The 25859-nt window shown below is 43.3% G+C and overlaps 1 protein-coding gene across 1 annotated transcript in view; it reads left to right on the plus strand.

Annotated features, from left to right (window-relative positions):
- Positions 1 to 24830, plus strand: part of AKR1D1 (aldo-keto reductase family 1 member D1) — a 35498-nt gene extending 10668 nt beyond the window's left edge. The window contains exons 2-9 of the mRNA XM_074582099.1: positions 6134 to 6301; positions 10825 to 10941; positions 15401 to 15478; positions 17772 to 17894; positions 19656 to 19765; positions 20237 to 20402; positions 21189 to 21271; positions 24659 to 24830. Of these exons, the coding sequence (XP_074438200.1) occupies positions 6134 to 6301; positions 10825 to 10941; positions 15401 to 15478; positions 17772 to 17894; positions 19656 to 19765; positions 20237 to 20402; positions 21189 to 21271; positions 24659 to 24701 (888 nt within the window). The 3' untranslated portion in view covers positions 24702 to 24830. The remainder of the gene's footprint in view (positions 1 to 6133; positions 6302 to 10824; positions 10942 to 15400; positions 15479 to 17771; positions 17895 to 19655; positions 19766 to 20236; positions 20403 to 21188; positions 21272 to 24658) is intronic.
- Positions 24831 to 25859: the final 1029 nt, after the last annotated feature.

A 25859-nucleotide genomic window follows, 5' to 3' on the forward strand; every position in this document is an offset into this window, starting at 1 on the left:
GGCAATCAAACATCACGCTTCAGGCCACTGACAGGACATCAGGCTAGAGGAGAAAGGCACCCCTTGTCCACGCTCGTTCACAGCATGACACGAGGCAGCAAGCACCTCCATTCCCCCCGTCTTCTCTGGGCGCATTTGCTGTCCTGCTCTTTCTATAAAGCAACGCACTGTGTGACACAGAGCAAAGCTCTGGGCCGGCACAGCAACTCGTGGCTCTCAGCTGTGCTCTCTGCCTCCCTTCTCAGCTCTACCTGCTTTTGCAGAGATCCCTTCGCTGGGTTTTGCTTCCTGGATGGTGGCAGCCAATGCTTCCGGGGGATGAAAGCCAGATTTTCTTGTGTATGAGAGAAGGGGATGTGCTGGCGGTTGCATTTTCCAAGAAAGAGGTGTACAGTACAGCTTCTCCTTTACAAGATTAAACAATTCTAAGAATGTACCCTTGTGTGGCTCATATCCCCTGGCTTTGTAAACTCAACCTGTGCTTTCCTGTAATGCCTTCAGTACACATGTTTTCTATGCTCTGTTCCTAACATCTTAAGCCAGTCCCCTTTGCCAGTTTGCCCGGAAAACAAGCAAATGGAAATAAGCAATTGGGCTTCTAGAAACTTGCATGAGAATCTGTGTGTGAGTGACGAGGTCTGGCAAAGGAGGCTCTGAGCCCAGGAATGTACCTACTTTCTCCTTCCTGTATTTAGCTGACTAAGATTCCTAAACAGCGGCTCCACATCTTAAATTATAGGTTAGGACTTGAGCGCTTAGCCCACAGCTTGGATCCCTTGTGTAATTCAGCTGCAGCTACATTCAGATTTTTCCAGGAGATGGCCCTGTCTCTCCCAACACCTCAAGCTCTTCCTCCCAGGATCACTATTCCCAGCTGAGGGACTGGATACCGTTGCCTTAACGGGGTGAGGTTCTCAGGACTAAGGTGAACGGCTCCCTCCCTCCAGTGCTGCTTCCTCAGCTCTCGCACACATGAAACGAGGCAGAGCAGAATCTGGAAGCCTAAGTCAGACCGTTTTCCTTTACTGTATGCACTCATAAAGAATAAATGACTAATAAATAGTGATGTTGATACATTTATAAAAGCGGTGCTGATGGTAGTTGTCGACGTGATTTTGTAAGATTACGATCTGCCGCTAAAGTATCCTGTTAGATTTGTCTTTGGAGGTAAGAGGAATCCTTCTTTATCAGCTGGAAAGCTGATGGAAATCACTGACCAGAAAAGGATGCTATAAAAAAAGCAAAAGGATTGGTGAGCAGCTGAAATGCAACACTAAATAGCAGTAATGAGTAAGACAACCACTAACACTGCTAAGCAAATACTCTTCTACTTAAGTATGCCTGCACAAAAAATATTCTCCCGTGGTGTGGTCACATGCAATCATGAGCAAAACTGAAGGTGTACATTTTCTATGGTAGGGAGAATAGTTTTTGACAAAATGGGATGTGATGGAAGGTGTCTGGAATAAACATTAAAAAAATTAAAAAGTTCATGGTTTCAGAGGAAGAAAGAGAGCAGATCCTTTCAGACAGGCAGAACTGATGAAGCACATTGCTTTTTCAGACTCGTAAAATGTGGTAACTGGCCAGTTGGCTACCTCATCTATGGAGAAAGGGCAAAATTGCTTCTTCCTTTCTTTCAGTGAAGGTGCAAATCTGAACCTGCTCCCCCTGCCCTTCTGCCAAATTTATTTACCGTGGAGGCTGAAGGAAACCGATACTGGTTTCATCACACGTGGTGGTAAACCAGGAGGTTTACAAGCTATTGATTGATAGAGGGAATAATTGTGTGTGTTTCCTTAAACTCTACAATCTTAAAACCAGCCTAGATGCTATTGAAGAAGTTAGTGATTGAGCGAGTGGTTCCAGTCAACCAAGCAATTTTTCTTTCATCGTAAAACATGTAATAAATTTAATACCTTTCCTGGCACAAATTAGTGACTGACTGTAGGAGCACTGAAGATAAAAATCTGACTTAGAGTGTACAAGTGGTTATAAATTTCCAGTTCTAAAAGAGCAGTCCTTGATCAAAGTAGCATAGTTGCAGGGCACACTGATTAGAAGCTCAAACATTAATTATAGTTAAGGATCAAGCATAGCTCTTATCTACACTTAAATAAAAAGTAATAAAGAAGCAAAGACTTGTCTTAAGGCGAAAGCGTCCTGAATTACTCCTGACAAAGCACAAAGGGTTATAACGCTGAGACATTTCTGTACCTTATCTGGCATTTGTGCTGCTCTAAACATGAGCCCTGCTTATATGGGAATGGTGCAAGAATAAAGGCCTACCTGAAATGAGCAGACAGCGTGGGCAACCACGTTTTAGATAACGTACGCTAGTGAGTATAACCCACAGTAAGTAGGAGGAGGAGGTCTGGTTTTCCTGGTAGAGTAAAGGTGGCCGCTCAGTGGTCAGACAGCCTGGAGGCACTGCTCCATCAGCTGCTGTGATTGAAATGCCGACCCTTGTACAACACCACAAGGCATAAATAAGAGCAGTCATATCACAAACTTCTATCCGCACTTAAATGAAACTTGGTTTTCAGTTGGTAATCTCTGATCCGGCCACCACTGGTTAAAGACTTTATTTCCATGAAAGGCAGAAGAGATTAAAACACTTCAGGCTGAGCAGCAGGGTAGGGGGGAAGATCCAGGTTCGTGCCTTCTCTGATGGAAAGATGGATGAGCAGTGGTGATCTGAGTCATCCAGCTTTAATATGGTCTGTCAGGAAACAATGGAATAAGATACGACACTTAAGGCAACACTTCTAAAAAGTGGCAAAACCACAACATGACTAGCCTGTGCAACTCATCAGCACAGTTTACCACAGCCCATTACTGAGGATTTGGAAGGATTAGATATGTGAAATGCTAGAAATGATAGTTTCTCCATTAGAATGAAAATAAACATATGGTATAAAGTTTCCAGACTCGCAGATGTCCCAGGCCTTCATCTGGGACGGTTCAATAGAGGCAGGATTTTCCAAAAATTGTTCCCTAGGTTGCCTTGCATTTTTATATGAAGCACCTTAGACCAGAGTCTGTCAGAACTAATATACCACATCAGATGAAATGAACTAGTGCAATGAAAATATTTATATTTAATGTAAACCCATCTCCGGACATTGGTAATCAAGGCTTGATCCAAAAAAAGCCTCCTCGAGCCCCTAAAGAATAAGATTAATCCTTGAGATGGAGGAGCCTTTCACAAGATTATTTGTACAGATGTGTGTAAATCCCATGCAAAAGATTAAGAACTACATAGAAGTTCAGCTCTAACAAAAGTTAACCGATGGAGCCAAAGGCAATTGCAGTAACTGCAAGCTTTCTCATTTTCCTCTATTCCACCCTCCTCCCAAGCCTGCAATTATGCCGTTGCCCTGTACGTGAGACTCTGCCCTTCCTCACTTATTCCTTCCGCTTTTGTAACTGACCAAACGGGCCCTGGCATTTGAGAAAAGATGCAACTCAATAATCAATATTTCCATGCTTTGTGGCATTTCGTTTGCAGCTTCAGGAAACGACTGGGAGCCGTGTGCATGCAATCTCTCAAGACTGCAAAGAGAAGAGAGAGGAAATTTTAGGATCAGGCCCACACCCCATTTTCAGGTTCTTCAACAAAAGGAAAAAGGTTAATAAAAAAAACCAAACCGACCCTTTTGTTTTTTTTTTAATCTGTATTAAGGTAATGCGTCACTGTACTCTAAATGTTCTGCTTTCATACACTTGAATGGTAGAAGTCAAACAGGCTGAAGCGATCTAAAAGTCACACTGGTTGAAAAATCACGTTTCACAGAGAAAACCCCGATTACGCTTTTTAAAACATATTTCTCTCTTGGATAACTAGTCATCACCTGGGTTTGGGCTCCCAAGACCTTTAGGCTGAGCCCTGTCGCTCTGTACTAGTCAGCCTGAGCTTTGCAGCTGCGGCTGCAGCCTCGTGCAGCTCCTTGCTGAGACTGAGGTCTGGGGTTACTGTCATCAGTAACTGCAGGCTTGTAGTGCTCGTGTCAGAGCTTTTTGCCTGCTGCCTTCCTCAAATCCTTCCTTGCAGGTTCAGGCAGGGACAAAGCAGCAAACATGTTGGAGGTTGTCACTGCTCCGTGCCTCGTGCTTCTGTAACGCCGCCCGACATGCCCCGAGTGAAAGCTAGCCATTGGCTGCTCCTGAAAGGCTTTTAGTTGCCGTGGTCTTCATTACATCCTACTAACGACTAGGAAAGGGCCCATGGCAGGGGCCGAGCATGCCTTTGGGAGGCTCCCACAGCAAAAGCAGCAAAGCATTGAAACAAGTGTTTCGTTGTGTTTCTCAATTAAGCAGACAAGATTGCGTCGTCACTGCCGTAAATACCTTAGCGTGCCAAATTGTACCATTTTGCCTCTAGGCCCTCGCTCACGTCTGTAACAAAAAAGGGCAAGCATAATCAGCTTTGCATTTTAAGTAACCTTTAGGAACTGCATCCTGGAGCAGAAGGTTCCCCCCTGAATCTGAACAGAAGTCGGCCCAGTCATGTCCGACAGCAGCCAGCCTGGGTGGGATGCTGAAGAGCAGAGTGAGCAGGCTGGGACATGGTCCCATTACCCCAGGACAACTTGCCACCAACCTACAACTCTGGAACTGGAAGACAGAGAGGTTGACCCCCATGTGTCTTCAGCAGTCCTTCACAGATCTCCCTTCCATGACCGTGGAGGGGCAGACCGGTGTCCTTAGTCCTGTGGTAGCTATGGGTTTCACACCATCTAGTTCATCAGGTGATGGAAGTGCAGCTTCTTATTTTATGGCAAACTCCCAGACAGCCAAGCCAGTGGCTGCTGTCAAAGGGCAGCTTGGAGGGAGAGGAGGGAGACTGATTGCTGTGGTGAAAAGTGATCCTTCCCAACAGCACCTATTGCCAGTCCTGCTTCTTGCCTTCCTTTGGCATCAGCAAAACCAACAAATTTGAAATCTGCTCTTCACATCCTGTCTCATTTCCAGATGTCTCTGGCATCCGTTTTCTTCATAGGAGAAGCAGCGCAATCTTGGCCCTTCACTTGGAGGTAGCAATGTTCACCTCTTGGCATTTGCTGCTGGTAGACAGCAGCCCAGCTTGACTCACCCTATTTCAGTTTTCCTTTGAATGAAACAGATGTCCCTGTCGCAGCAGAGCAATGCCTATGAAAAGGGTGGGAGAACAGTGTTGCCACGTGCCACTGAGAGCCCTTGATCACCACCGCTTAGACCTGCCCTCTCATTATACAAAGTGTGGTGACAATAAGATGTTTTCAGTACCATTTGAGTGACCAGTCTTATGCTTTTTCACTTGGCTTGGCCTACGGGTATTTTGCTTGACGCATTGGCTAATGGAAAATATGACCATTCTGAAAAAACAAGCTTACTCTGAATTTCAGCAAAGACAAGTAAACAGAAGAGTGGCACACAGTACAAAAGTGCCACTTGGACTTATTAAGAGGTTTCTTGGTCTCATCTTAAACTGAAGCAGTAATATAAATATATATATCTATATATATATATGTATTAAAAAAATGTACACTAAAGCACCTACTAGTTCTCAGCCACATGGAGAAGCAACTGTCCAGAACTGGGAATACCAGTAGACAGTCCTGAGCTATCACCCTTCAGATTGTGATACCACCAATGGTAAGCTGATTTGAGGAGAAAGAACTGAAATCCAAATTCCTGCTCTGCTGGGCCATAAAATATTCAAACAGCTTCTGATCTGTCAGGTGGTTGCTGAACCAAAAAGCCCTCTTCCCTTTGAGTAAGGGATTTTACCAAATGGCTGTTGTAAGAAAGCCCTTGTTCTCTAGGTAAGAAATTCTGAAATAATTTTCATATCAAATACATTCAGTTCTACTTTCTGAGGACTCTAGCACTCTCTCTTTCCTGGACACATAGAGAATGTTTTGCTTTGCTCCTTTTTCCAGTCTAATTCCACATTTGAGACATTTTTGAAGAAAAGTGCACAGCACATTTTTATTCAGAAGTTGAAATACAGGTGCCTGTGGAGGTACAGGATGGCTAGACTGGATAAACTCCAGCATGAACCTTGTACATATCGCAGGGACTATGTAGCATTGCAGGAGAGGTGAGCAGAAGGCTGAAACCATGTTTATTCTTTTTCTTTTCCCGTTAGACTCCCAAAGGTTCCTGTTTGGAGTCGGTGAAGATTGCCATTGATACTGGTTACCGCCATATTGATGGTGCCTTTGTCTACTACAATGAGCATGAAGTGGGGCAAGCCATCAGAGAGAAGATTGCTGAAGGAAAGATCAAGCGAGAAGACATTTTTTACTGTGGCAAGGTGAGAAGCTGCACTCATTTTGGGGTTTGTTTGGTTTTTTGTTTTTTGTTTGTTTGTGTTGTTGTTGTTTTTTCTTACACTAAATACAGGATTTCTGTGAATGGGCTTTCTTAAGAATGCCGGCGGTCAACATCTGGCATGCTTCCAGAACCAACATCCTCTGCTTTTCTTTCCTAGCATTACCATAATGCCGCATAGCTTTATGAGCACTAGATTTGCTGTTAAGCACAGGAATCACTGTTGTTCTCAGTTTAAAGCTCAATGGGAACCATGCAACATCCATTCTGCCTATTGTTGTAAGCACCTGCAAGTTTAGACCGTTGCTACGATCAGCGGTGCTGCCTAAGCTGTTACTGCTGTCCCATGTGTCGTGCTGGCATGCACGTTCGTATAGTCACACACTGAGCCCAACCTGGACAATGATCCTGCAAATGAGTTATTTTCTGTTAGAACAATTCCCCGTACAGGTTTGCCGTGAGATTGCACAACAAAAGGGGTGGAAGCAAGCACGTGCATGCAAGTGTCTGCATACAGGAGAACAGCAAGTGCCTACATCGGTACTACTGCCAGAAAATTACTCATCAAGCTACACCCTTAGTTACTGTATCACCTGTCATTAAAACGTTCTAGGATGATGAATCAACTCACTTGGAGAGAAGATGTGATCATGCTTCTGCTCTAAAGCAATGAGGCTGGAGTAATGCATGAGCAAGTGAATACTTTAAAATCTTAGCTGTAAGAGCTGATTCTCTTCTAGGAGAATGAAATCCCTGGTCGAAAGAAGTGTCTGACAAAAGTTGTTAACAACTACAGTAAAGAGATCCTATGTATAAGAGAGAGAACACATTGCAGAATAAAGATCAGGTGGCCCCATAAAGTTCATGGTGCCTGTCCAGTTTCTAATGGAGTTTATGGCCTCAAGTTCCCCTTCCTGCAGTGCTTCTTTGGATGTATCAGCCTCATATTTTCCCTTTCTCCTTTCCCAAATAAGACGTAATCCTCAAAAGTTACTCAATGGCCTTGGAAATAAATATCATGGTTCCTAGACTGAAAGATCCCATGGGATAAAAAGCCTGTTCTACTGTGAGCAATTTAGTTAAGCTCTATGATCTGGGAAACTAAGCTTTGGATTGGGTAGTTTGCAGACCAAGTGGACTTTCAGCAGCTAAAGACCAATTTCCAAGTACAGCAATTTCCAATCTGTAAAGTATGCAACTCTTTTCCAAGTTCCCTGCTCGGTTCTACTGGTAACAACCTTGCCATCCTGAGAAAAGATTCACGTCCTCAAATTTTCCACCTTTATCAGGGTAGTCTCTCAGTCTCTCATATGTCCAATATGTTGATTTGGATCAGTCAAAATATTTTGTTTCAGCTGCTTTAAAGTTTCATTACTGCAAATTACCAGTAATATTTCAAATCAAAAACACAAAGTTGTGCCAAAAGGTTAGAACCAGATGGCCTAACAATTTTGAGTCTTCAACTTTTCCAACTGCTTCCCCTGCACTTTATTTTCCCATATAAACCTTTAGAGTCTGTGAAAGTGCATCTCTTGATAAAATTTTACCAGGATTCCAAACTTACTTTATTTATTAAGCTTTTCTATATTCAGGTGTCTGATCTAATCAGTAGATGATTTTCCTAGTTGATGATCAGTACTTAAACGTCGAGCCACCTGTGAAACTTCATTCAGTTCCTTGATTGTAAGTGCAGTTGTTCCCTACACTGCAAATCCTGCAAGTCTTAGGGCTGCACCTCGCGGTACCATGGTAGTCAATACCTGAGGTTCCAGCCCGCCTCGTGACAGTGAGATGGGGACACAAGTAGATTTATCTTTCTGTTGTGTCCTGTTTGTGCTCGACAAAACTTCAGATGTTTAAGGGTTCATTAGAGCATCTCTGTGGTCTTTAAGGAGTTCAAAAGCAGAAGTGGAAAATAATCTGCAACCAATTCAATCCATCATGATCCAGGATTTTCATAGGTTTCACTGAACTTTTTTCACAGCAGCTCTGAACTTCCCAGGAGGAGTGGGACTGGATGTCCCCTGTCTTATGAGCTTATGTATCTTCGGCTTTGTGTACCTTTTGAACTTTTGTATCTTATGAACTACAGACAAATATCACGCCACTGGTAGATACATCAGCCACTGATTGGTAACTGACTGTTATAAACTGTTGCATCTTCTGGGAAACACGGTAGATACCATAGACCGTTCTTGAAAGTAGTCTGCACAACAAAAGTCAGTTTTATTTTCAGCCTTACTGACATCAGAAGTGCCAGAAATTCCCAAGACCCTTCAGACACAGGCCCCTCACGCAGACCTTTCCTTAAGCAAAGATGATGCAAATTGAAGGCTGGTCCGTCAGGACGGACTAACAAGAAGAGCCCTGCTGAGTGGCAGTGTTACTGGAATAGTGACTTGGTGCAATCGGGCTGCATCTGCCAGCTGAAATCATCAGCACTTGCACTTGGCTCTTGCTGCTGGCTGGCTGATCAGGCAGAGCAGCTCAGCATCCAGAAATTTTAGAGGTTTTATATCAACTGCCAACATCTCACTTGGCTTATATAGCAAGACCTTTTTGGTCTCCTCTTTCATCCCAGGATATTTCTTTCATTAAACTAGAAGTAACATTTCCAGGAAATGTGGTGTCCTGAAATGCCAAAGCCAGCTGGCAGCTTTGACTGCTCAAACATCTACATGGGTTCTACTTAGGTAGATAATACAATAACTTGTACAAGTCATGAAAACAGTTATGAAACGCTTAAGTTTCCATGGCATCTATGTATTAACATAGTACAAATGTTTGCTATTTCTGAAGGCTGTTTCTTTAGAACCTCCGCAGTATTTTAAAGGGAAGTATATTCACTGGCAAGTACTGAGCTCAACAGAGCTGGGCTAGAAAGGGCGCTTGGAAAAACTGCTTCTAAGCTATCAACATACCTCAGGTTACTAAATTTCTAAAACACAGTAACAAAACAAATTAAACGTGAACAGTATACAGACTCATTTCCGTACCTATATTCAAGTCCAAAACAGCATCTCATTTTACATGTGAAGTGCTTAAAAAAACACCCATACCAAAGGCTTTCAGGAAATCCAGTGGAACAGTTTGAAACTCTGAGAGCAGGACCTTAGTCCCTTTACTGCAGTACACCTCAGCCTGTGTGACCGCTGTCTAGCGATCTTGAACTCTTCACGCCTCACAACATACAACCAGGGAAGGTGTAGTATGAATTCCCAGGTGCCAACCCCCGCTTTGGTTAGCCAGCTTAGGGCAGGGTCAGACGCACTGCCCTCAGTACAACTGAACTTCAAGATAACGCATCATTGCCTCTGCTGGCAGAATTGAGCAGATGGTTTTTCCAGGAAATAACTATAATCTGAGTTAAAAAACCCAAACATCTAAAATACTTTAAAACTTACCCAGGCTATGTCCTTTGACACCTATAATCATTATCTTCTCCTGAAAATGGCAATTCAAGTGTTTTGTGTCTCAAGAACAAATTCATTCTACACCTTGGCATACAGTGACTGCCAGCTTTGGTGGCAGAACTAGCTAGATAATACCAACAATCAGCAGGTTTTTCCAGCCAATAAAGGTGCCAAAAAGCTCCACATGACTCCATATGTCGGTTCTGTGAGTTGAAAAAAGAAGACAAAATAGCCCAGCTTATTGTGTGCAAACAGATGGCACTTAAAACCTTCTATTGTGTGTTAATTCTGTTGGGTTTTTTTAACTGCAGCAATCAGTTTACTAAGAGCTCTTGGTTACTAATTACCATGCTATGGTTTTATTCTTGCAAGAGACTTGCATCAGCAGAGTTCAGTTAGAGATAGTACTGAAAGTTAATCAACTAAGCACACTCCATGGCAACCTCAGGGCATAACCTCGCAGGGAAGCAGTGGGAAAGGCTGTGCTTTAACTAGTCACACCTGTGTTACAGCAACTAAATAATAATACATCTTTCAGTGAGGACCGGGTGTAAATTAAAACTTCCCTAGATCAGGCAAGCAGTCAGGCTCCATGACCACAGGAGAAAACCAAGAGGCTCTCTTAGTGCCGGGTGCTTGGCTGTTCTATAGCTAACTCACATGATCTGAGCTTCTGCCTTCAAGCATAAAACTGACCACAGACTTCTTGTGGGAACAGTTTTCCAGTGAAAGCATATGCTTGGAAAGCTCGGAAAACAAAAAGAATTTGCCTAAGTACATTGAGCAAGGGTTTGCAATATACTCAACTCAGAAGAACCTGTCTTGTAATAAACAAATATGTAATGGCTTTATTGGGTTAGCACTGGGACAGTCCCGGGCGAGGATTCCTGCATTAACCTCTATATTTGCCTCTGGCAGAGGACAGGATAAGGCCCCTCACCTTTGTCTTGCAGTGATGTAGACCACAATGTCTTTGCGCTGTGCATAACAGGCTCTATCAAAAGGGCAAGAGAGTGCGTGTGTGTGGTGCCAGTTGGAGGATGGTCACTTTTCCTCCTGGCACGCAAAAAAGATCCTGTGCTTGTCTCCCCAGCTGTGGAATACCTGCCACCCCCCCGAGTTGGTACGTCCCACACTGGAGAAAACCCTGAAGATCCTGCAGCTGGACTACGTTGACCTTTACATTATTGAGCTGCCAATGGCTTTCAAGGTAAAAGCAAAAATTGCCCCAAAAAAGTGCATGGTTGGCTCGAACCAAAGTCTTCATCTAGCATCTTCCTTACAGCTTCCAGTCCATGCTGAAAATAGCATTTTGGCAAGATAATCTTTGATATATACTGTATGCCTATATTTCTGTGCACTACCCCCACAAAGAGAGCCTTATCAGTGATGTGAGAACAGTCCCCGACAGCTGTAATATGGGGTTTCTCCATTGGAAGAAGTCTCCTAACTGGGGTTTGAACGCTTCCTAAGACGAAGAATTACTGCAGCTGAAGCAGTACACGTGTCTTAATCCTCTGTGCGCCATGAGCAGGGGAGTCACTGGAGGAAAGTAGTTACACAAAGCAATGAAGGGCTAGGGCTAGAGTTTGGAGGGGGAGAGGAAAAGTGGAAAAGTGACCAAGTTCATTGATTTCCTTACTCTCTTCCAAAAACCAAATAGACTCAGGACTATTGAAGCCACTGGGCAAATTGTGGTTATGATCTTAATCTCCTTAACTCCAGTGCTCCTCTCTGACAGCTTTGCTAGATCACAGTTGGTCCCAAACACGGGTTGTACACCTCTCACTCTCAAAAGTTAAAGCCTGATATTCCTTCATACTGTTGTCTCTGGGCAACTCGTAGCCAAAACCTTTGAATGCAAAAGCTTGCATTGCATGCCTCCCTTGCAATGAGTTCTTGCAGCTCCCAAAACGTTCTGGTTTCACAGCCATTTGTACCTTGCTTTCCAGTTTTCCTCCGCAAATACATGATATAAAGGCAAATTAAGTAATAGAGAAATTGGAAGAATGAGATTCAAAATGTATTTAAGTGGTTTTGAACCAGTTAAATGCTTTTTCTTAGAGAGAATAGGGTCAGGCAGGTAGCTGGGTAATTGTTTCTGTGGGATACTTAAGCTCTAAACTGGCCCTTTTTTGCAAGGAAAGTAGTTCTCTGATTATTAAAATTATATTTTACTATGGACGCCCAACTGCCAGAAGCATCAGGTAAGAAGCAATTTACCAATGAAGCAATCACCTTACACTTACAGTTCCTTTTTTTCCCAGGGAAGCCATATGCCATTAAGACCTGTATAGGATGAACTGGACTCAGATATTAAAACTTTATTTATACAGTCCCACGTATGGAATCCTTTTGGGTACATTTTTAAAAATTTCCCACCACTTGCAATTTCCTGTTTCCCTTTGCTTGTGTTTGTATTCTCTAGTAGTTCATTCTCCCACATAGTGAAGGTCATTGTCTCATAATATAAAGATATAGACAGCTGGCTTTAAAGTAATGTACATCTGACTCCCTGAGGCCTGTATCAACAATCTGAGTTGTGAAAGGAGTAGCAGTCCTGCAGATTCATTCATGTCCCCCTTGAGAGGGAAAAAAAAAGAAGTAGCTTTCTGCCTGAAAAATATACATTTTTCTGTGCCAAATACAAAGAGAAACTCCCCCTTCCCTTTTTGTGATGGTGACAGGTTTCCTTTCTCTGCTCCCTCTCACAAATGCACCCATCCCACATGCGATGCTTGCCTTTGGTGAGGAGTGTGCAGATGTGATGCTAACAAACTCCTACTCTGCCCTAGTCTGCAAACATTGGTGCTTTCCTGTTCTGCCCAAAAGCCTTCTAGAAAAACTAGTCTCTGCTTGGAAATCAGTGAAGAACTTGAGACAAAGGTTATGGTCCCACTCTGAAACCAGTAAGAAACATGCCCCAGCGGAGCCCAGCAGTGCAAGCTCTCATAGGGGCTGTTAGGTAGAGCAAGAGGAATCTGTTTTCAGGCGCCACCACTCAGAGGAGGAAAGCCCTACCATGTTTGGGTGGATCAAGAATGGCTGACATTTTGGGGTGACATTTTCCACTGACCTACCAACATTAGCCTGCACCTCCCTGTATTTTTCCTTCGCACAGATTCCCCTTTCAGGACTTTTGTCCTTCCTCCCTTTAGCCCAGCAGTGGTGCTCAGCCCCTCTACCCTAGCAAGGCAGATAACCAGCAGGAACAGGTCTCCTCCAGGCCACCACATGCTCACTGCCTGGGAGCTGGTACCTGCTGGCAGGTTTGCTAGGGGACTCTGCTCAGACAACTGATCCATCAGTAAACAAGTACCTGTGCACTAAATGATTTCCAAATCCATCCCAACTAAATTATTCTGTGATCCAGCAGGAAAGCAGGTGTTTTAGCTTTACGCTGAACAAATCTCATCCAAGTATCTTCTTGTCAGTTTAAGAGAATAAATCAAAACAGACCAATGGCCTCACTATCTGACTTCCTATTGCCTTCTGTTTATACAATAGGCATTCACAAGTTGTTAAAATTGCTCTCTTGTGAAAGCCCGCTTGTCAAAGATCATTTTGTGAAAGCGATGGGGTGAGCAGACCTGTGTTCCTGCATCTGTGTTGGTGAGGAAATTATTATAACGGGAGCAGGGCTTTTCCTTTCAGTGGTTACCGACTGCTGTGTTTTAAATACGCAAGTAAGTTGTCTGGTAGCTTTTGGAACGCCTCCAGACTTTGAACATGACATGATATGATGCAATCCCTGCATAGCGTCAGTGACTGTACGGTATTGTCCCACTTATTTCAGTGCTTGTACGGCAGCGTGGTAGGAAGCCACCTTACTTTCAGTGTAAGGTACGTGGCTATCTCCAAGAGAACTGCAAGAGAAGACAACTGACAACAGCATTTGTGGGAATGACTGGTGCGGTGTAGCCCACAAGAACCCAAAGCTGAGGAATGTGATCAACATCTGAAAGGCCTTCTCAAAGACCCAATAATCACCATCAAAACATTGTTTTTCTCTCAGCACTTTATCCCTCTTTACCCATCTGCAGACAGTTTTTCCATTCAGGAACTCCCTTGCTTAAGAAGGTAGCTTGGCAGAGAAAGCATTGCCTGGAGACTATTGAGCAGAGACAACTGTACTTCAACATCTTGTGCAGTTCCCTGGAGGCAGTTCCCTGGAGTGTGAAAATCCACAATAGCTGGCACCACTTATCTCAGTCAAGTTAAATTCATCTTCAAGCACCATTCATCCTGACTTTGTTTGCTTTTTAGAACACAAGTGATAGAAGTAGAGGAAAATGACAAATTAGCTCATGTAATTGCTGCCTGTTGACTATTATAAAAAAAAAAAGTAATGTTGAACGGAAGTTAATGAATTAGAAGTGGAATAGAATAAAAAGGTCTGGAATTCAGACTCATCCCCTAAACTCAAAGTCATCCAACTGCTATGCGTTGAGCTTGCAGTCCTTGGAGAGTCTGCTGGGATACCATGGGGATAAATGTTTTGTTCCAAAGTACCATGGGGTGGTTTTGTAAATAGGGCTTCTCTTCCTCAAGTTATGATGGCAAACAGTTTGCCTTCTGATAGAAAAGTGTACCCAACGGCCACCTACCTCCTTGTAGTCAAGACTATTTTTTCAGTAAGACACAGCAACAAAGGCAACAAGTTGTCTTTGTGGAATTCATTGAGGAAAACCAGCACATTTTGAGGAGACATGCTTATGCCTGTAATTTAGACTTTGGCCTCTGAAATCTGAGGCTGTGTTTTCCTTAGGTTCACTTTTCCCATGAAATGCCTTGAATTTGAACTTCTTGACTGAATTGGGAGGCGCCAGTTACTGATCATATTAGTCACAGCTACATGTTCCCAAGAAGTTACCATGTCAACATCTTGTACCCAGGCCTTTGAAATGTAGCAGTTTGCAGTCAGATCAAATGTCAAACATCACTGAAGGTTTTTTTATGAAAAAAAAAAAGTGAAATTGCAATCAGACAAAAGGGAGAGAGGTGTTAATTCATTGCCTGCAACAACAGTGAAATGACCAGCAAATAAGAGAAAGCTGTGCTCGTGAGATATCAGCTCATAACTGATCTCTGAAGTCTTGTTTATGGGGTAGAGAGACAGGAAGAAAGAGTTCCTAGTACCCAAAGAAAGGTGGATAACACACTTAGGATGCTCATGGCCTGTGCTATAGTTACACATCTAGCTTTTTACTACTAAGTAGTTCTTGGAAATGGTGCCTACAACTGTTGGGAGCTGGATTGAGCTGGTACTCTTCCCAGGTGCCTAGGACACAAGCAGGATCAGGGGAAGGGCTGGGAAGAAAGGAGGGAAGAAGTGGAAGAGAATACAGGTTGGTACTCTAACCCAGCCCTTTGGAAGTAGACTAGTCCTAAGGATGCATAACATAAAGGTCAAAAGTTTATTGAAAAACAAGGCTATCCAGGAACTCCTGAGTGTGCACTCATGTGACAGCTGAGAAGTGTATCCAAGGATGATCTAGCAGTGGAGGATGTGGTAAGCCCAGCATGAATGACCTGTTGAACTTAGGGTGTTTTAGAAAGCCTTTGAATTTTCTTTTTTTGTTTGTTAGTAGAAGAGTCTGTGGAAAAATTTTTGCTCTGAGGAGTGAAATTTTTTCTTCAAAGCACAAAAGTGTGGTTTTACTTTTCAGCCTGGAGATGCAATCTACCCAAAAGATGAAAATGGAAAATTTATCTACCATGAGACAGACTTATGTGCCACTTGGGAGGTAAGCAAACACAACATCCATCCACATATGCTTTAAAAACACAGATCCTCATTCTCAGTTTTACTTGTGACCCTCATAAGCAAAGCTGAGGCATATTGACAGGGCAAATGGATCAAAATTCTACTAGCTCCATGGATAAATTTTACTTCTGTCCCTAAGGATGTTGCTTCTTGCCATCACTTCATTATTTTTATAACAAAATAAAACATTGTTGAAATATCTGACATCCACATTCCTTCCTTCAGAGAGTATACTCCACATTTTCTAGTTGAGATGTCTGCAGGTTTTTACCAGTCTCACCTCTTTATCGGGTCTTTACAGCAGGAGAATGTTGCAGCCCTAACAAGTGACTGAATCCTCCTCAAAAAAAAAAAAAAAAGCAGCTTTCAATCTTCAAGAATAAAAAAAGCAAAAACAAAACACCGCAAAACACACACACAAACAGAATTTGCCCTAAAGCTCATCATAAAAAATAAAAGGCATCACAAAAAACACCACCACAAAAACCCCAAAACAAGTTCACTCACTTCTAAATTTAATTATCAGCTGAGAATGCAAGGTTTTTCTGCTAAGAAAACTTAGAGGGAAGTAGTATTTGCTTGAAAGATTACATCCTAAATTTGTTTGTGGTGCACCCTAGTCCTACAGCCAAATGTCTCCTTAAGCCTACTGCCACTTAGCTGTTGGATGTCAGGTGAAGCAGAAAGTGAGATCAGCAATCTCCTCACATTCCTGCCTTTCAAAGCCTTGGCCACACTTTAATTGACAGCCAAAGCTGGTCAGCTCTCCTTCTGCACCAGGTCTGCTGCAAAAGCATTGCTAATTCAGCCCAGTTCATACCAAGAGAGATAATGTGGGCTACTACATGCTCCACTTCAACTTACACCATCCAGAGCTGGATAGTTGTGTCCCAATTTAGCCCTACTTGAAGCGCAGCAGATAAAGATGGAGAATAGGTGAAATTCTGAGTGAAAGTTCAGAGTGCAGAGAGCCTGGGGCAGGCTTGGGCTTTCCCCGGCAGCTGAGACATCCAGGCTGGGTCACGGCAGGGAACGGGGACTTCCATGTTCGCTGTTTATGTTACCTTTGTCTTTGGCCGATGCAGTTCATTCCTCTCTTTCGCAGGCTAGTTGCTCCAATGTTGAAAGCAACAGCTGTCCGAACACCGTTATCTTTTTTGACTTCAAGCTGGTGCTTGTTGTAAAGGATATGTTGTAGCAGGTCACCCTCTTCAGCTAAGAAGCCATGAGAAAAAATAGGTGGTGGTGAGTGCCTGCAAATAATAGCATCAATCTAAATAAAACTGGCTAAACTCAATCCAGAGCATTTCACTCTCAGCATGGGGCTATCAGGCAAAAATGGCTCCGGATGACTGTATTTGCTGACTTGTCACTGAGCGATACAAAGCATATGAGGCCAACTAGAGGTCATCAAATACACGGTGCCTCTTACCTCCCTGCTTTCAGCTCCTGTGAGACAGAAAGGAATAACAAAACCAGCAGGAGGGGCATCCAGCTCCACGGTGGGGTCTGCTCTGCCTCAAACAGTCACTGAATCATTTGTGTGGAGAGTTTCTGGGAGAAACGGGGAAGACCGTAGGAAAGGACCCTCTTTCCCCTTAACTACCCAGCAGATGAAGCTAATGAAGACCAGGGTGTGTATTCATATCCAGTACGCATAAGACTTTCTCAGCTATTAGGATTTGTCTGAAGTGGAGAATATCTAGAATTCCTGTCTTCTCCCCACCCCACCACCCCCCCCCCTTTTTTTTTTTCAACTTTATACTCTACTGAAGTTTTCTGTGCTGGTTTTGTGATGTGCCTTGCCAGATATTTAGGGAATTTCACTGGATAGAGACTTCATAAGAAAAACTGTCGTACAATCAAAAGGAATAAATTGACTTATCAGGAATGCAATCTGCTTTGTTGACTCTGCCTTCTCCAGCTTTGAGGCAGTGCTAATGCAGCATAAAGTAAGGAAAACTCTTTGAAAGCAGATGTCTGGCATTTAAGTATCTATATCTCAGATTAATCTTTCTGCTCTCCAGACAAACGCTACCCTCACAGGAGGTATAAAACATTAGGATTTGGTCTGGAAAGTGGGTCTACGTGGGAACGGAGTTTAGAATAGCAGGGTGGCACCAGCCCTCATGCTAATAGAGCTGTTAGTTCTGCTGCAGCAAAGGATTATCTGCAGTCTCGAGAACGGACTATCTTCCACCTATCTGTAAAATGCATGCTCCGAGGAATCAAGCCAGCATGTGGGACTCCACTGGTCTTTGTTTTCTTTGCAGGCTATGGAAGCATGTAAAGATGCAGGCTTGGCAAAGTCTATTGGAGTATCCAATTTCAACCGCAGGCAGCTGGAGATGATCCTGAACAAGCCAGGACTGAAGTACAAACCTGTCAGCAACCAGGTAGGACTGCAAGCCAAGGGCAGTGCCTGCCATGGGGCCACTACCCTGTAGGGAACGCAGAGGCAACACGTGGCCTAAGCCACCATGTGCAAAAAGGTGACATAGGCTTTGCCACAGATGCTGCCCTCCATACTGTCACGCTTCCATTTCTAGCTTGAAAATATTACTTATCCTATCTAGGCCAAAGATAAATATTTGAAGGTGCTGGAATGATCACTCTCCTCAGTTCCTGCTCCAGGACTATAAAACCGGTGCCTTTGTGCCAAAGCTCTGTAAAAAGGTTGAACACTGAGTCAATGCAGATCTTAAGTCTCTGCCATGTACCTTACTTCAAGTCCAAAAAATTCCCAAGGCAAACCATTCGACGCTAACCAGTCCTCAGGGAAGCCAAGTCCATCTCAGCTGACACCAAACCACACCAACCCTAAGCATCAGGGATCCTGAGTCACCCTAAGCTTCCCAAGTTTAAAAGCCATTAGAAGTAACTCCTAAATTTTCTGTACCTGCTCTCTTGTGCCTTTCCTATAAGACATCAGTAAGAGTTAGAGGAAAACCTAAATCAAAGAGAAGGCCCCATTAAGTGACTGACTTGAGCTGAACAAGCCCATGAAGTTGATAGGCATGTCCAAGGTAAATTACAGTAGTGGGGCTCACAGAAGGTGATAAGCAGCAGTGACCCATCTGAATGCTCAATACCTTTAACTCTGGCATTTGGCAGCCCACTGCATTTCCTAGAAATCACTGTGAAGATCTTCTGACTCATCTGGCACAAAATAAATATCCACATTAGCAGAATCGGATGAGAGGCCAGAGACGGAGTGGGACCAACTTCCCACCCTCAGCACATGTCCTGGGGGGCTGGCATTGACATGGGGCAGGGCAGGGAGGCTGGCCATAGCCTTCATTACTGTCTTTGGCTGCAGGGAAAGGCAGCCTGTGAAGAGGAAGTTCCAGCACCTTTCACTGGTATTAACATGCCCAACGGGTGCAAAAGGCAATTGCTGTTTCTGACATGCACCTAAGACTGCACGGAGCACTGCTGCTGCTCCCTGGAGTCAAGAAAAACCAAGCAAAAGATTAAGCCCAGCTTAGGGCAGCTCGCCAGCAAGCATAGATGTGCCAGCTAACTACGAACTACCTGCAAACAGTGGTTGCTCTGTCACCTTGTAGGCATCCCTTTCCTAGAGACTGAGAACGCAGCCAGAAAATCCCTGCCTGTAAGGGAATCATGCACAGTATTGGCAATGTGGGAGGGCAGAGCTTGTAACAAGGTCATAACCGTCATGGACATGTCTCACCTTTTGCATATCTCCCCCCTACCTTTCCATCTGGGACAGCTTATGCCAACACTTCCCCTAAAAACAACAAATTAGTCACCCTGAATGTAAGAGGTAGAGAAACAAAGATCTGACGCACATGAGATGGGTTGTCTTCTCAGCCTACTTCTCTAGTGAGCTTCCCTCACCTCCATCCCCCCTGCCCCCGCAACTTATTGCCACCTTTCTGCTAGGGGCCAATAAAAATTCCCTGCAGCAAAATTAGATGTTGATTGATCTACTGTCTCCCCCCAAAAAATAAACCCGTCATCCAGCAATGTACAATTAGAACAGTAAGCACAGATTGAGTCTCCCTATTCCTTAACTTACAGGTATCCTTTCCTGAAAGCATCACCCGGTCTGTAGCTCTCACAAATATTGGGACACCATCTGCTTTTGTATCTGGTCCTGTTGACTAATCATTCTTTCTACATTACTCTTGTAGGTCGAATGCCATCCCTATTTCACTCAACCCAAACTCTTAGAATTTTGCAGACAGCACGACATTGTTATTGTGGGATACAGCCCCTTGGGAACCTCAAGGGATGAAACATGGTAAGTCCCCATGTTATTTTCTAATAGAAGGACAACATCCAGGAAAAGAATAATAGTTCTCCACTGGTGGGTCTCTGTGCAAAATACCTTTGTCCTCATTTCTCAAAGCAGTTTTGAGCTTCAGTGTCTAAATATTACTGTTGTAAATGTAAACTTGCAACACTCCAGCTGCATGCTGTCATCAAAAAATGCCAGGTGTCTGCATAGGAGGTTGCCTTAGGTCTCCTCTAACAGAAAGCAAGTGTCTGTAATTGGGAACGGTGAGGCAGTAGAAACTAAGTCAACATTAGGACATCACTAGGAAGTTGCCTTTGAGAGCCCGCCAACCTAAATGCCAAAGCTTTTCTCCCACCTTTCACAGTACATGTCAAAAAGATGCAGTACTCTGTCCACAAACAAGTCAATGCCTCTGTGTTTTGACATGAAAGATAAGGAGGGTTTTTTTGGTTTTTTGTCCCCAATTTTCTTCAGGGTAAATGTGTCCTCCCCTCCTTTGCTGAAGGATCCTGTGCTGAATGCCATTGGCAAAAAGTACAACAAGACAGCTGCACAGGTTGCTTTGCGTTTCAGCATCCAGCGAGGGGTAGTGGTGATCCCCAAAAGCTTCAATCCACAACGCATCAGAGAGAATTTCCAGGTAAATTTGTACTCCAGTGGTGCATGGATGAATCCACTTACATTGGCTTAGCCCCCATAGAAGGCAATTTTCCCATTTCTTTCTGTTGACATTAGGCTTGGCCGTTGTCAAGCTTTTCCACATTTGATGCTTTTTGTCACCATCACTTAAAGGTACCATGATATGACAATAAAAGAGCAAAGTAGAGGAAATTGTGGTGTCTTTTAACCCTCTGGAGTACCTAAAATTCCAGCTGGTAGCGTATTGCAGAGCAGCAGTTGCTGCAGTGAGCAGCACAAGCGAGATGAAGTAATTCAGGAGGTCAGCAGCCCAAGGGTGCTGGCTGTAGGTGTTCGGGAATGACTGATTTGTTCTGCCCAGTCTTCAGGTATGGGGTATCTTTGTTAGGGAAGGGTTGCTGCATACAGTTGTGCCAGAAATGCTCATAACCACACCAACCAGAAAGCACCTGGCTTGACCACCACACCCAAAAAAGATGAAGCATTTGTTCCTGTGTCCCTTGCAGCACTTGGTTCCCACACTGCTCCCTTCTTCCCCTGCCAATGTATTGCTTTCAAAGCTGGTGTCCCAGTACTTGCCAGACTGCCTTTCTCTTCTTGCCAAAGAGTGTAGGCAAAAGTGACTGACTTATTCATGCCCTTAAGACTTTCCCATAAATTCAAGTGAGTATGAATTTGTGGGGAAGGCAGGGGGGAGGAGAGGGGATTGTACTTCTGAGATCTGGAACATATGAATGTTAATTATGACAAGAAATGCTAACTTACTCTTAACATCTCCTTCCATTAGATCTTTGACTTCTCCCTCACTGAGAAAGAGATGAAAGAAATTGAAGCCCTGAACAAAAACGTTCGTTATGTGGAACTGTTAATGTAAGTGCAGGAAGAATCTTAGATCTTCACAGAATTTTCCCGTCTTTTCAGAGGATTTAAAAAAAAAACCAAACAACAAACAACAACTTCCTTTTAATATTTATTTTTGTATTAACAACCTTATGCCATATGTTGTAATGACAGTCTCAGCCACTTAAAACGTGCAGCATTGCCCCTGTCTAGCAGTGTGGATATCAAAGCTGAAATTCAAATAGGAGCACTTTCTTGTCTTTCCCCTCCTTCCCACCTTCACTTCCAGTACTCAGCAAGCCATTTTGCTGCTTGAGTACAATGGCTTATGGATTGTAAACCTGGTGTTTCCAGAGGCAACCTGTCCTCAATCACCACATAGAAGGCTAAGCATTAAGAACACTCCTACATGAAACTACAGGGCTAATTTAGGGAGAGCTCGCTCCTTCTCACTTAATACTTGGGTCAGAACATCAAAATTTGCCTGCACAACTTCCTCATAAAAGATGATACATCTTAGTGACCACAAGTGGTCAGAAGCTTTGTTTTGGCCTTTCCTCTGATACTGTCTTCTTCAGCAATCTCCCTCTCCTGCCATCAGTTGAGTTGTTCCTTCTTATATGGAAAGCAGAAAACCATGCTGGCTTTTTTGACTGTTAGACCACTTCCTAATTATCTCTTCTGAGAACTAACAAGGTTTGGTCTCTTGCTGCTTGTGATCTAAATCTTAACACTCAATTTTGTTTTGCTTCACCTGAAGGGTGCACTACCCCATAAGTCTCAGACTGACCCAACATTTCCTCTTCCAGAGAATGAGGCTGTTTGTTTTTTCTTCAGGCCAAAAGCATCTATAGCTTATGGCCAAACTTTATGTTTTCCCATTTTCAGGGCACTCAATGTGTAGCCAAACACTAGAGATTAATTTCCATGCATTTCTCTTGTTACCTTGGATTAACTGTGTCTTGCGAAACTGTAGCGTGCTCAAGCACTAAAAATAACGAAAAGAAGGATAGCAGCATCAGAAGCACTCTAAAATGTTGACCATTGCTCAAAAGATGGGGAGGAATGTTGCAAAGGAACAAATAAACCACTTACTGTGCTGCATAAATATGCTAGGAAATATGAACTGAGCTAAAAGCATCATAATGGAGTTCTGAAGCTCTGAAGTTCTGGAGAAACTAAAGCTCTGAAGCTTTAGTTTCTTAAAACTTAAAATAGACTTCCATCCACCACTTAGCTCCAGAACGCTTCTCACAAGTGGCCTAGCAAATTCTTATGTGTGTTTTGGTATTTGAATTTGTTTTTTCACAGCGAGGTTGAACTGTAACATCATTTAAACTTGTAGTAAGTATATACACAAAACATAACCTTGGTGCAAATGCAAGAGACTTTTCCAAAAGCAAAGTTAAAGGATGCAAATGACCACAGGAGAAGAACTTTCTAAGCTACCAATCCAAAAGCTAAATAAACTTAATGCTTTGCTTTATTAGACTAAATTTGGTCACAAGAGGCCACTAAGGACAAGGAAAACAGGATGCATAGGATGGGCATTGCCAGCTCTATTTTTCACAGTAGTGCCAAGTTTGGGGAAAATACTTAAATGCAGTCTGACCTCAACTGTGAAAAATGCCTTCTCGGAAAAGTGGTGTTGCCATGTAAGGAGTAGCTAAACATCTATCTGCCTACTATGTGCTCTCACACTGAAGTGTCTGGAATTGACACTGCAACAGATGAGTTACCAGCCTAAAGAGATTTCTTATTTCATCCAACAATACATATCCAAAAAGGTCAAACAATCATACAGAGAGACTTTGTTTAGTCAACTTCATGCAAAACCTTTGACTGCTGCGATGCAAATGCCAGCAGGAATGGAAAAATACAGCTTTCCTCTGGCTCTTCCAGTTATCGGCTACCGTGGGTACTGTGTGCAAGGCTGTTGTTCTGATGGTGTGAGTGAGCCCATACAAACAGGATATTGCAATCGGTGGAATAAGTTAACAAGTTAAGCATCTGAGCAGAAAATGGAGATTTTTGTAAAAATATGAGTGCCAAGCTGCACTGACTCCTATGAGTAAGTCATTTTCACTCAAAGGACTCAGGCCTTTGAATGTGTGAGATCTGGTTAGCAGGCATGCTCCATAGATGGAAAATAGAGATTATGACACTGGCAACTCTGACATTGTCAAATTACACTGAAACCAAACAAGCCAAAGTGTTGTGGCTTGTTTTTTTGAACCAGCTCAATCTGTTAATGTGTAAACACTTCAGCTTGGCTGAATATTGGAATGAAGTGTTTTGACACAACCAATTCAAAATGTTTGATGCCTTCCAGTTAGTTAACTTCAATATTGTGAAATGCATCCTTCCCAAACGGGAACGATTCACAGCTGGGATAAATGCCAGTATTTGTTGTGCTCTGCTGTAAGGCAAGGCAGCCAGCTGCCATGGTGCACCTGAGAATGCTCTTCAGAAATTTTGGATTTTGTTAATGGAAAGTGTTTGTCAGGCCAGGGCTTGTGGTTTAGCATCATCTTCTCAAATAAACAAACAAGAAAGCCCACAACAAAAGCCAACCACCTCCCTCTCAAGTCTGCCAATAATGGGCAAACACAACATTATTTTTTCACCTGCAGTTATCCCTGGGAATTTTCTTCTTGCCTTTTATAATGATTCTGGATCATGCATTTTCCCTGACCACACAGATTTTTTAAATGAAGCCTGAAGCATCTCTACTGTTCATAGAATGCAGCTATGAACATGCCTTTCTCCCCTGAACTGTATCGCTCCAAAGTTTCTTTGTAAATTTTCTGCCACTGGTGCTATTAACCTGGCAGAGCACCTTCATCTAGGCTGAGCTAGAGGACAGCCAGAACTAGTCTAGATATGGCAGCCATTTGGAGAAAGCACCATACCAGTCCCAGACCTGTTCATGCCAGATCTAAGTGCATCAGCCAAAGTAGTCCAGTCTGGTGTCTCCACCTCTTTTTCAAATATAGGCCTTATTTCTGAGGGTCTTTCTGGATATCTGAACGAAGTCTTCCCCTTCCACAATGCACATAGTGAAGCCATCCCTCTCCCCTGCAACATTTCTACTAACCCGAGTTAAATCCACTGAGTTAAATAGTGAGAGTAGCTGACATCAAACCCTTGTTGGCTTTTCCCATCTCTCCTTAAGGTATGCAGTCTGTAGGCCTGAGAAATGGTCTTTCATTGTCCTCTCCTTAAATGCATAGGTTTTACAACTCTGCAGGGAAGAGTATTCAGAGCAGACAGCTTCTGTATAAGCAGAAGAGCCTTCCATGAAGGCCACCTATATATTGCAAGGAAAAGGTTTGCTAGGCACAGGACAACTGCATCAGTGATGTGAGATCCTGTTTCACCCGAGAAGCTCACTTGTTCAATCTGACCTATCCACAGGTGGCGTGACCATCCAGAGTATCCCTTCAACGATGAATACTGAAAACAAGGTGTATTCAAGCGGGTTCCTAACTCAGTGCCATTAGACTTTGCTGGAGGAGACGCAACGTTTGGTGCTTTGACTTTACGGGAGACTGTTCAAATCAGCATTAAAAACGTGACATTTACTTTCTCTTGTCTTGTCAGTCTCTTATTGCTACTGAAGAGCAAATCTATTCAACCTAACGAATCTCTGGTTTTGGTTTAGGAGACTAACTCAGCATTGAAGCTTCAAAACAGCTGATAAAACTGAAGATTTCCTCTTGAAAACAGTCTCACTAGTTTGTGCCAAATCATTTTCAGTCAATGACACATTCTTCACTGAATTTGAAACAAGAAGTTCTGCTTCAGTAGATGTGAAGCAGTACCGTTTTTGTTTTATAGCTCAAGTGAGAGAAAGTTAGGTGTGGAGAACTAATTGGATTTGAGATACGTATATATATGCACATATGTATATTGGTATATAGATAGAGATATATTCACTGCTTCATGCAGTGAAGCCTGTTTCACTCTGACCAGAATATTCTTCAGCTGCATACATGAGCTGCATTCCATAGGTACACCCCAGCTGCCTCCACACGAAACTAGTTCAAGCCCTAGAGCATTATAAACATGTTCATATCCCCCCCACCACCACCTCAGCAGAGGACCTCGGTGAAACACAGGAGAGAGTATGACTATTGCATCTATATTTGAGCTGCTCTATGGGGAGGGTATCGCATAGTGTTGCATTTGCATCCTGGAGCCATCCTGGAGCTAGCACTAGTGAGAGCCTCATTTCGTGAGATTACAGAGAAGAAACTAAGCTATACACAAAACACTTCATGTACTAGAACGTGTGTACTGCCATTGGAAAATGGGTCATACATAATCTTCAGTCTACAGCATAAGCTTTTATTTATTACCATTGCTATTTATTATCCATGGAGTGACTGGAACAGGAAAATGCCAGAGCATATGGTTCATGGAGACACTTCTATTGGGCCAGGGTATGCTCCTCAGAGCTGGGGCAAAGAGGTACAGGGGTGACCATTTCACAAGAGAAGCAGGCAAGGCTCCCGAATGGGTCTAGTGCCAGTGCATCCCTGGATGACCTCACTGGGCACCACTAGAGAAGTCAGACCCCTTCACTGGGGCGGGATTCACATAGCTTTATAAATCC

This window comes from Larus michahellis, chromosome 1, assembly GCF_964199755.1.
Source record: "Larus michahellis chromosome 1, bLarMic1.1, whole genome shotgun sequence".
NCBI classification, from domain to species: Eukaryota; Metazoa; Chordata; class Aves; order Charadriiformes; family Laridae; genus Larus; species Larus michahellis.